The sequence below is a fragment of the Rhinolophus ferrumequinum genome, chromosome 4 (assembly GCF_004115265.2).
Source record: "Rhinolophus ferrumequinum isolate MPI-CBG mRhiFer1 chromosome 4, mRhiFer1_v1.p, whole genome shotgun sequence".
Taxonomy (NCBI): domain Eukaryota; kingdom Metazoa; phylum Chordata; class Mammalia; order Chiroptera; family Rhinolophidae; genus Rhinolophus; species Rhinolophus ferrumequinum.
Window position 1 is genome coordinate 60,769,636 of NC_046287.1, and position 12,364 is coordinate 60,781,999.

Here is a 12,364-nt window from a genome sequence, read left to right on the forward strand (position 1 = left end):
GAACGAGTTACTTATGCCCTCGGATAATTAGAGATCAAACTGAGATAATGTTTAAATTCTGTTCTGAGACTGTGAAATAAACACATTTTCTAACATGCAAGAGATCATAATTTTTTCTTTCTATATACCTTTTCACAAGATGCAACTAGAGAACATGCCATACCATAATGACAGAATAAACCAATGAAAGAGGATCAAAGACATGGGAAAGACATGACAGGGAATCCAACACAGAAAAGAAGTCCCATTATCATGCTCACTTGTCCTATGGTATGGAACTAAGTTTTACTTATTTAAATGAATGCTCAAAAATCTTAAGAGAATATGATTCTAATAAAAGAAATAATAAGCAAAAATTATTATTCTGACCATTCATCAATAGTACTTTTTAAAAAAATCACTTACAAAACTAGCTGTGCACTGTCATGTCTCCGACGTGTTATGAGAAACTTTTCCCGCCATTGTACAAAGTTTCCCAACACATCACCAGCACCTCCAATTGTGCTGATTAGGTTTCCATTTGTCCAAATCTCCAGTCCAACTAGCACAATTCGAATATTCAACATAATATACATCTAGAAAGAAAACAGAAATAAAAGTATATAAAATATATTTTAAAATATGTCTTTTAACTTAATATGAAGTAACACAATTACTTAAAATTATAAACAGGACCTCTCCCCTCCAAAAATATATTTCCCTCAATATAACGAGACTAACTTCTCAAGTATCTCAGTTTCCTCATATATAAAATCCTTTTTATCTTCGATTACAAAATCTGACAAATTCTGGAAATTTAAGGTTCTTGGTAAATTGGTTCCAAAACTTTCCCTAAACTAATGCAAGCCTATTTATAGCCCGCATTTATTTCAATTAATGTACATATACGTACATTTCACTACAAAAATACCAATGAGTAAATATTCATACATTTCACTACAGAAACACCAACAAGTTTGATTACAATGTGCTATCTCAAGACCCTGTTGGAGGTGTTATATAATACATAGTGAACGATATTACCTTTCTAAACTGTTACTTAAAATTCTAATACACATACCCTAAAGGTTTCAGATTAAGGATTATAAAACTCTTATCTATTTCATAGAGATACTGTGAGGAATAAATTTGTTTAAAAATGCAAAATACTTGGTTCAGTTTCTAACACATGAATAGAATACTCAATGGAATGCCATCACTATCATCATTATTAACATGCTTGGTATTGCAAACAGGGAAATGCCTTACAAGTGAAATTATCTTATATGAACATGTATCTAATTCTTCAATCTCAGTGACATTATCATATCAAGGTTTCAGAGTAGGAGGTAGCCTTATTCAAAATAATATTATCTCAAAAAAATCCAAAGATCTTTTCACAATGCCAAAATGTTTCAGCCTATTTACTCTGAAAGTAAATACTAATATGAAATTTCTTGCTTGTCTCAAAGTCTTTCCACAATTATACCTTCCCTTCAATCATAAAAAAAAGTTACAAAACAAAATGGAAAGCGACTCCTGTAAGATGGAGCCCTAGAGCTCCATCAGAGCTCAAAATGAGATAATTTTTAAATTCTGTTTTGAGACTGTGAAAGGAAATAAGATAGACTATATTCCCACTTGGCAGAAAACAGAACTTACACTATCCAAGTAGTTTGCTAAACGAATCATCTCTTCTCTCACCGCGGTCTGATTTCTTCCCATCATGTCATACTGAAAGCAAAGAAGGAAAATCATTACTACCAAAATAATTTTAGAAAAAACATTTCTATAATCTTTTACAATGAAGATAGGAATCCAAATATTTCCTCTGGACAAAATATTGAGGCATTTAGTCATTCAGCAGCGTTTCAATTTAATAAATCTAAAAGATACATTTTGGTGAAAAACAATTTTAAAAAAGGTACAAGTGTGAACTGAATAATGGAAAAGCACTGAAGTCTTTATTTTCTCCAAATTAGTACAACTTTAATACTCTTCTCAGTATTTTCATTCATTTTAATGCAAAAATATTTTCAAGCACTTCACAAAGGTACAATTTAAAACAATCAAAATGCATAGATAAAGGAATAAACACAATTTAAAAGATTTCCTGACCCTTTCACCTTAGGCTAAAGACATTACCTATAAACCATCTCTAAACCTGAGGCTAAATTAATGAGAAATTAACTACTGTTCGCTAGTTGAAATATTATATGTAAAGAAAACATAGACATATTTAAAACTTTATCCATGTTAAGCCATAATTAGTTGATATAACTGATTATTTTCTTTGAGACCTAGCTAAATCTAAATGTCTATTTTAACATTATTTTCATACAATCAACTTAATAATTAATGAAAAATAATTTTTAAAGAATATACAGTTTTTCTCTATGATAAGGGCATTAATATCAGAATATATCAGATCTGATCAGTTAGGCAATTTAATCACGATTCTCCTAAGAAAAATTTGAATACATTTGACAAAATTTAATTAAAATGGAACCGGTTTTATTTTGAACCATTTTCTACCATTATATAACAAATCTATCTGAAGAAAGTAATAAAGAAAAACATTTCAAATCTCACTTTTTGTCACTTGTCCAAAAGTTTCTACAGATACTTTTTACCCACTATCTGGGTCAGAGTTTATGCTTGTTCATATGTTCTATGCTTTTTTCTTCTACCACTCGAGGGTAATGAACCTATAATGAACAAATCTGAATATGTTTCTATCTCTTAATAAGTGGCTTCTTTTTCCCAAAAACTACACACAATAAGGGATTTTTTAAAACCATAAAAATCCTTGAAACTGTCTCTGCAGCTTACAAGAAAGGAACTGTCAATCATGGCGTTTCTTCAAACAACTTTTCACACAAACAAGGAAGCTGGCATTAAAACTCAAGATAAAACATTTCAAATAATCTATGTTAAATTATACGTCAGCTATATCTAAAACTGATAATCCTATAAATGCTGAAATATATCCAATATTTGTCTTAGTTAAGCATAATTCTTAATATGAATGAGGAAAATCCTTGGTATTACCCTGAGCAGCAAAGTTAACAGTAAAAACTAAGATGAACAATTCTCCTCTATTTCTTTCTAAGGCATGCCAGGACCTGGAAGTTTCTATCTCTTAAAGTGAAGGATAGAATAGCTGAAGTTCTAGACAGCAAAGTAATTTTATTAGGCAACAAAGCAATATCTGATTAAGTGGTTTTATCACCACAGTCCTTTAAACTACAGTCAGAGGTAGGCTAGTTTGCTATATTCAGCTTCTGGTGGTATTATGACTATTAAGTATGCTTAAAGGATAAAAAGCCACTTCAGTTTTAAAATTACATTTCAGAAAAATCAATACAACTATATAATATTTTATATTTCTTTCATGGGATGCTCACTTCTCATCTGCTTTTCCTGAAAAAGAAGAAAAACTGTCACCAATCCTACCCTTTCCTTGTCTACGACAATGAACAGCTCCACATATCGGGTCTGTGGCAGCACAGCTCTTCTTCTCTGTCAAAAACACAAATACCATAAGGCAAAAAAAAAGTTATAATTTTCATATATAATGATCTTACCCTAATCCCTGGTCGCTTATTTCATTCCTGGTAAGGGCATCATAAAACTGTTTTACATAACACATCCTAGATCAAAAAAAAAACAAAAAACGTGCTTCTTTAAAAAGTGGTATCTGCTATCTGGACTGATCTAAGAAAAATTTTACTTAAAGATATTCAAGTTTTCAAAGCAGAATTATTGATTTTCAAACAGCAAATCACACACACACACACACACACACACACACACACACACACACACTTTAATGGGGAACCGCGTTACTATGTTGAGAGTCAAAGAAAGAATATCTAATAACCCAGGACAGAAGTGAGGACAAGGGTGCCACTTTAAAAAATGACTAGTTTTGTGATTTTATAGAAATTCATATAAAGTATAGAAGAAGCTGAAAATTTAATATTTTCTAATGATTAAAGTTAAAAAGAACAGTCCAATAGTCAAAAGTGGATGGTAGCAGAGGCAGTGAAAATAATGCCATAAACTAGTATGAGTTAATGAAAATATACCAGAAGAGGCACATGACTCTTCCAACACAGCAGCATTATTTCCTATGTAGACAGGTGCACTGCCTGAAACTGAGACTGGTCTCTTCCTAGAAACATTTCAGTCATGTCCTATGTCCCATGTCAAGAGGAAGCCAGGGAATCCTAACGAAGACTCAAAACAGGGATACGAGTGTCCCTGGAAGACAGATGATATAATTAAAGTCCTAAACCTCAATCTCTCTGTGTGTTTCTCCAACTTAGAGCTCAACAATCACCATTCCAGTTTGTGTAAAAGGTATTCAGATAAAAACTTCTACTGCTTTCTGAAAGACAATGCAATGGACTTTTATGTAGCTATGATAAAAAGACATACAATTACTACGGAAGATTTAAGCCCTAGTTTTTAAAACACATAGAAGCTTCACTGTATCCAATTTGGAGGCAGAAACTGCATAGTGCTCATATAGTTATCCTCTAGTACCTACCACAATTTCTCATTCACACATAGTTGGCAAAACCACAGCAATAGTAAGTATTGGTTTAGTACATAAACGTGTTATTTTTAAAAACTTTAGTCTGTGTCCATCAATAGACCAATAGACGAATGGATAAAGAAGATGTGATACACACACACACACACACACACACACACACACACAATGGAATATTACGCCGCCATAAAAAGAACGAAATCTTACCATGTGCAACAATATGTATGGACCTAGAGGGTACTATGCTAAGTAAAATAAGTCAGACAGAAAAAGACAAACACTGTATGATCTCACTTATATATGGAATCTAAAGAACAAAATAAATGAACAAACAAAACAGAAACAGACTCATAGATACAGAGAATAAACTGATGGTTGTCAGATGGGAAGGGGGGTGAGAATAGGTGAAAAAGGTGAGAGGGATTAAGTACAAACTGCTAGTTATAAAAATAGTCAAGGAGACGTAAAATACAGCATAGGGAATATAGTCAATAATACTGTAATAACTATGTATGATGCAAGATGGGTACTAGACTTGGGGTGATCACTTCATAAGGTATATTAATGTCTAATCACTATGTTGTACACCTGAAACTAATATAATATTGTATGTCAACTATAATTGAAAATAAGAAAAACTGAAAATAAAGAAAATGCTCAAAACAATTATGCTTCATTTTATACAATAAAAATAGCTTTCTGTATTAAGCCAAATAAATAACCAAAAAAAAAACCTTTAGTCGGAGCCATAAAGAAATATATTCCCTTACTCGAAGTAGCTGAGTGATGCTAGGAGGCTCTTCCTCTTCATCCTCTATGGTTTCTTTCTCTATATCCTTGTTGGAAACCCCACATTTCAGAGGCTCTTTGTGGTCATCATCCATTCGATAAAAGATGTGCTCAAAATGCGAGCTGTTTTGCAGGGGTTCGATCCCATAACTCACATTCTCTATATGCAGCAATCCTCTAAGTGTTGCATTACACATACACAATTTTTAAGAATGAAGAAAAATACACAGGAAAAGGAATCAGAAAACCTAAATTCAAGTCCTAGTTCTTAACATGTGTAAGGAAGAGTAACATAGTATAAAGAAAAATATAAGACTTTAGAGTCAGGCAGACCTCAAATTAAAGTTCAAGACAGCTACTTACTACCATCACACCCCGAAAGTTACTTAACCTCTCTGAGCGATTACTATAATGAAAGGCAATAAAGAATAGTGGCTACAAGTCTACAGCAAGAGAACCAGAATTGATTCCCAGATGTTTCCTACTAGCTGTGGGACTCTAAGCAAGTTATTTAACCTCTGCTATACTTTACATTCTGCACAGAGTTGTTCTGAAAACTAAATTATTTAATGAGTGCAAAATACTTAGAATATTGCCTGTTACACAGTAACTATTCTATAATTGTTATTACTTATATGGGGTAATCATATACCCCATATAGATGGTTTGAGAAATAAAAGTAATATATATTACTTCAATCACGTAATCAACAAGTCAGCACAGTGTCATCCTGCCAGATCCTTAATAAATGTAATTTTAGTATTATTATCATTTCACTAGATATGATACTTCTCTGAACTTCAGTTTGCACACTTAAATATGAAGATAAGGAGCCCTTTTCACAGTCATTATCAGACTTAACCAAAAGAATATTGGTGAAAATTTTATAAACATAAAGTGAAGTGCTATAGATATTTAAAATACGTTTTATTTTAAATAGCAAAAATTATTTAGCACTCTCAAAAAAAAATTTTCTCTTTAGATATTAAAATTCAACTGTAATATTTATTCAACTATCAACTGTAATAGTTTCCTAAATAAATATGCCAAAAATGATATCTGAAACATAGCTCTAAAGACCTTCAGCAACATCAAAGTAAAATCTAACTTTGTTAAGTCACTCAAATGACTTGATTTGGAAACAGAGATAGGGAAAGGAGTAAGAAATAGAGGGGAAAAAGAATTGATAAATAAAATTCCTTACCTGAGTCCAAAACAGTCACTAAGAGCAATGGCTGAATTATAAACTCCCTCCACATAGCCCCGATAATGACAATGATCCTAAATGATAAAAACTGTCTTTACTTCAAATACTGTTATATTGTTGAAAATCATCACAGAAATTACAGAGCTAACAAAATTATTTAAGGTCAGTAAACCAGAAATTTTATTTATATTATTGGCATCTCATAGTATCACATTCTTTAGGCTATTTCAGACTGTCTACCACATACGCAAATGTTGAGGTGAAATTCTAAAGAATGCTAAGTATAAACAGCTCTACCCCAATAACCTTTAACCCTTCAAACAGAACAAGACAGCATTACGTCATGCTTTACATTTTAACATTTTAAATCATAGTCAACCCAAGAAGTAATAGCAGCCAATTAACATCTAATACAGAAGAGGACCTTGTAATAGGCTAATGATGTCAAGAGAAAAAAGATTTAGTATGTAGCAAAAAAAAAAAAAAAAAAATGTGAGTTTGATTAGATTATTTTCTTTTCTTCCTAAAGATACATTGACTATATTATTTTTATTTTAGTTACACATTTAGCCATCTTTAAAAACTAAAGAGCCTTTCTTTATCCTTAATTTTGAGCAAGGAATTGACCAGTAGAAATGCAAGCATAGTATCACTTACTAATATCAGATTTTTTAATACACAATAAGATTTTCTCATCTTTAAGAATTACAAGGCACTAAAAAAACAAACAAAAAAAGCCAAAGCTGTGTGGGGAAGAGGAACTAGCCCTACCAGACATTAAGACATACCACAAGGCTTTAATAATTAAAACAGTATTGTACTGGTGGTGCATTAATGGAGAGACCAACCAATGGAATAGCATACAAAGTCTCAAAATAAACCAAAGTATAATACACATGGAAATTTATATAATGAAAGTGGCACCTCAAATCACTGTGGCAAAGACGTACTTTTAATAAATGGTGCTCAGTCCACTGGTTAAACATTTGGAAAAGGAGAAAATTAGATCCATACCTTACACCATACATAAGAATAAACTCCAAATGGATCAAGAATTTAAACATAAAAAATAAAACCATACAAGAACTAAAAGAAAACATGGATGAATTCCTCTTTAATCTGGATGTAGAGAAAGACTTTCTAACTATCCATCAAAAGCAATAAAAGACTGATATTTTTTGCTATATAAAAAAAAATTTTTAATCTTCTGCATGGAAACATCAAAAAGCAAGGTCAAAAGACAACTCACAGACTAGGAGAAAATATATCATAGACAAAGGGTTAATATCCTTAACTATAAAGAACTCTTAAAAATTGAGGGGGAAAGCTTAAAAACCCAATAGAAAACTAGGGAAAAGACATATAAAGACAATTTTCAAAGGAGGATATAAAAATGCCCTTACATAGAAAAGATTTTCAATCTCACTCATGATAAAGTAAGAACTCATGAGTTTGTACTGATGCAAACAAATAAGGGGAAAACTCTTCCTTACAGTAGAAAGCACTGATGAATCTACAAGCACTGATGAAATTAGGAAACTACCATTTTAACAACCACCATGATAATTGATACAGGCAAATACTAAATACTAAAACTAATGGGTAAAAATTTGAGAAGTAACAGGATTTCTGTATGGTCTCAAAGTATATAACCATAATATTAATTAAAAAGGCAAAAACAGTAACTTTACAGAAGAGAAACCTGGCAGAGAACTCCTTAACCAATCGATCAATGCTAACACTATCAGTCATAGGGTCTAATGGCAGCACAGATACACTGAGAACCACTCAGTATCACTTTGGTGGTATTTCTGCCAAAAGTACATAACCTGAATCTGATCATGAGTAAACATCCAACAAACTCAAATTGCAGGACATTCTACGGGGAAAAAAAAATTGGTCTATACTTCTCAAAAATGCCTATGTTGTGAAATACAAGGAAAGACAAGGATTTTCAGATTAAAAGATACTAAAGAGACATGACTACTAAATGCAACATATGAACTTGGATTTTCTTTTGCTGTTGTATAGATGTTGACATAAATAAGACTGACTCCATCTTTGTGCCCCTGATTTCTTGTTCAAACTTTTCATGCTGTGAACTCTGACTAACCTTACTACCGTGTTTCCCCGAAAGTAAGACCTAGACGGACCATCAGCTCTAATGCACCTTTTGGAGCAAAAATTAATATAAGACCCAATCTTATTTTAATATAATAAAGACTGGGTCTTACATAACATAAAACCGGATAAAATATTATAATATAATATAATATAATATAATATAATATAATATAATATAATATAATATAATACTGGGTATAATATAATATAATACCGGGTCTTATATTAATTTTTGTTCCAAAAGACGCATTAGAACTGATGGTCCAGCTAGGTCCTATTTTCAGGGAAACACAGTAGTTTCAGCCAGCATAACAAAGCCTTATACTTAATGATTATCTGTGTTCTTTATAACTTACATAATATAGCCATAGAGATTCTTGTCAGTAATGGCCAGAAAGGCATGGGAACCAAAATAAATATCAAACTATGTGCTGGCATTATAAGCAATCATCATCCATCCTAACACCACCAGGAGGTATGGTTCTTGGCACATACTGTATTCTTTGTCCCTTTGTCTTTTCAGTTAGTACTTTATATTATAAAATATCTACTGTAACAACTGTCTGGTAGGGGAAATCAGCTGAGCAGACTGTGGGGTCGCCTTCTGCTCCCATCCTACCCCTGTAGTAACTTATCCTAAAATAAACTAGTATATTCTATGGAGTTGTTTGCCTCATTTTTCAGTCTCAAGATACCTTCTTGTTTCAGTGGCCACTATACCTTCACTCCACAGTCAGACAACTATAAAGGACATCATTGGGATAATAGACCCCCCCCAAAAAAAAAAATCAGTAAGGTCTGTAAATTAGATAATAGTACTGCTTCAATGTTGAGTTCCTAATTTTGAGAATTGTACTATGGTTACAAAAAAAAAAAAAATTCCTTGTTTTTAGGACACTTACACTGAAATATTTAAAGGTAAAGGGACACCATGTCTGCAACATACTCTTAAAAAGGTTCAGAAATAAATAGAGAAGAACAAAACAAATATAGTAAAATGTTAACATTTCAAGAATCTAGGTAAAGGTATGCATGAATGTTTTATAATACTCATACAACTTTTCCCGTAAGTCTAAAATTGTGAAAAGATTTTAACAATTATACACAATTATACACTAAACAATACAAGCTGAATTTCAACATTTTACAACTTGTTCCTGTGTGGGACAATTCACAACCATTAATGTTTTCCTTTCTAGTGCTTTGTAGTTAAAGTGTAGCTTTGATATTGTCTTCTTCTCACTAGAGGAAAAAAACACCTTCTACTATTATAGATGAGGTTAACACTTATGAGACAGTAATACAGTAACTAATAGCACTCAAAAATTAAATATTTTTAGTTTCAACTATAATAGAAGCTCTCTTATTTGACATGACTGAAATCTAGGACTTGGTCACTTAATCTACTAACTTGATGGGTTTTTTTTTAAATAACTGGCTCTTATTAAATCTTTGCAAAGCATTCCATTTAGTTTTTTAAAAAACAAGTCATATTTTATAAGTTTATAAAACATCTAATTAAATTGCATGATGACAGTAAAGGTATAAAAGGCATAAACAGTTTAGGAAACACACAAACTAAGCCAAAAAACTCAACTAGTGGGAGCAGAAGTACACTGAACTATTAGAGAACAGCCTACTAGCCACAAGAATCCAGTGATCCTTGGGCAGTCAATACATTTTTCAAAGGAAACAAAGACCATCAGTTAGTTGGGGGAACTAGTTAAAAGACTTTTCTAATGCATTTGCAAGGTACCCCAAAGCTCTAAGACATAGTAATTTGGAGTTCTAGTTCACACAGTAATAAGAAGTAGTTATTAAAACTTTGTTTCTTTGTGAAAAAATGGCCTTGTGGAAGACACTGATGATGAAAGCCAGATAATAGCTTTACAAATTACCTTAACCTTTAAAAACAGAATCATAAGCGAAAGCATTTAAATTTTCAGTGTAACTTAATTGAATTTTATAGACAAAAAGTACATGTCATCATGGTATCTGACAATCTAGCCATATGCCAAAGTTTTAATTGGTATCTGAAATCTACAGTCACACTGTCATCTATCTGAACAATATTCAATAACCAAGAAATAATTAAGACTCCATCTGCCTTAGTTTTTATTTTTCAGACACCAAGGAAAGCACAATTCCATAATAATACTTCAAGATAACAGTTACACAAATTTGTATATAACTGAAATCTATTTCTAGCAGTTTTAAGCATATATACTTTCAATAATAAGAAGTAATAATATTTATTTAGTAGTAAAAAATTGTCAGACTGTTCTAAGTATCTTACAAGTATTAACTCAGTTAAGCCTCCTAATAACTCCATGAAGTTGTAATTATTATTCCCATTTTAAGGTGAGGAAACTAAGGCACAAACAGGTTAAAGTAATTTAACCAGCAAATAAATGACAGAGCCAAGATTTGAGTCCAAATAGTGTATGTCTCCAGAACCCATGCCAAGAAACCGCTCCAAGAAAAAAAAGATCACGATCACTGCTTTTGTCATGTGGCATAAATTATGTGATCTTTGGCCTCCTGCCATAGTAATCTTTGGATGGATGATTGGATGGATGAATACTAGATGGATGGATGGGTTATTTGTGATCTGGTTTATACTACCATGTAAATTTAAGCTCCTCTATTTGCTATTAAACAATGGACAAACAGAACACTAAGATAAAGGAATCAGAAAAGGACAGGGCTAAGTCAGCATTATCTTAATTTTTTAATTGCTAATTAATTAAAATACTAATTATTCTAAAATAAAGGCTTTGCCTTCTATTTATTTAAAGAGTGCTGCAAAAGTGCATAACTTATATAAACAACTTAACCCAGCAAAACATTACAAAGCTCAGGGGGAAAATAATACATGTTAATGGGAACAAAGACTTCTCATGAAAACTATTACGAAAGAAAATAATATATACTACCTAACTGCCAAGAAGTATTGTAAAAGACTGTTCCTGAATAAAACTAGAAATTTCTATGTTCTAATTAAATAATACATAAAGCCAAATTTGACATCTGCCAATTTTTTCGAATTCCTGGCCAGCTCTGCCCTCAGGAATATTCTGTTCTCCAGTACAAAGAGGACCACACTTTTTTAGAAAAGAATTGTTTTCAGTGAAAAATTACAACACATAACAGCAAGCCACTGTTTGGTCTTTACTAAATACTAATGGCAAATCAAATGGCTTAATAAGGAAGTAAGATGTGCTTTTGGAGATAGTTAACTTTCAGCAAAAAAAAGTCAAAAAAATTTTATTTTCAAAATACAGCAAACTTTCCCCCTTCATAATAAAGATTATAAGTAAAGATTATCATTAAACAGAGAATTATTTTCCCGGTCTTTAAAAAAACACTTGACTACTAAGTACCTGAAGAGCTAGCTCTAAGGTACAGTTTAATCTATATAAATGCACCCACCACCACCACCCCCAGGATAACTACATATATTATAATGTCAAAGGTGACCCTTGGGGTTGTGCGATGTAGCAGTCCTGAGTACCTGAATAGAACGCATTTTAACATTATAATTGTTTTAAATTCTTCTATAGAATCAAAAGGAAAATATATTACCTGTATATCAGGATGGTCAGAGATCAGAGCCCCTTCCTTGTTGTAGGTATAAACTACAAAATCTTTGGGCAAAAGGTCTCTGGAAGAGAAATAAAACACAACTCATAAGGCATTATTCC

At 32.0% G+C, this 12,364-nt stretch overlaps 1 protein-coding gene across 1 annotated transcript in view; it reads right to left on the bottom strand.

The window, feature by feature from the left end:
- Window positions 1-12,364, bottom strand: part of ADAM9 (ADAM metallopeptidase domain 9) — a 98,506-nt gene that overhangs the window by 64,411 nt on the left and 21,731 nt on the right. The window contains exons 4-9 of the mRNA XM_033104882.1: window positions 12,246-12,324; window positions 6,534-6,610; window positions 5,311-5,506; window positions 3,436-3,501; window positions 1,642-1,713; window positions 406-575 (exon numbers count right to left, since the gene is read on the bottom strand). Of these exons, the coding sequence (XP_032960773.1) occupies window positions 406-575; window positions 1,642-1,713; window positions 3,436-3,501; window positions 5,311-5,506; window positions 6,534-6,610; window positions 12,246-12,324 (660 nt within the window). The remainder of the gene's footprint in view (window positions 1-405; window positions 576-1,641; window positions 1,714-3,435; window positions 3,502-5,310; window positions 5,507-6,533; window positions 6,611-12,245; window positions 12,325-12,364) is intronic.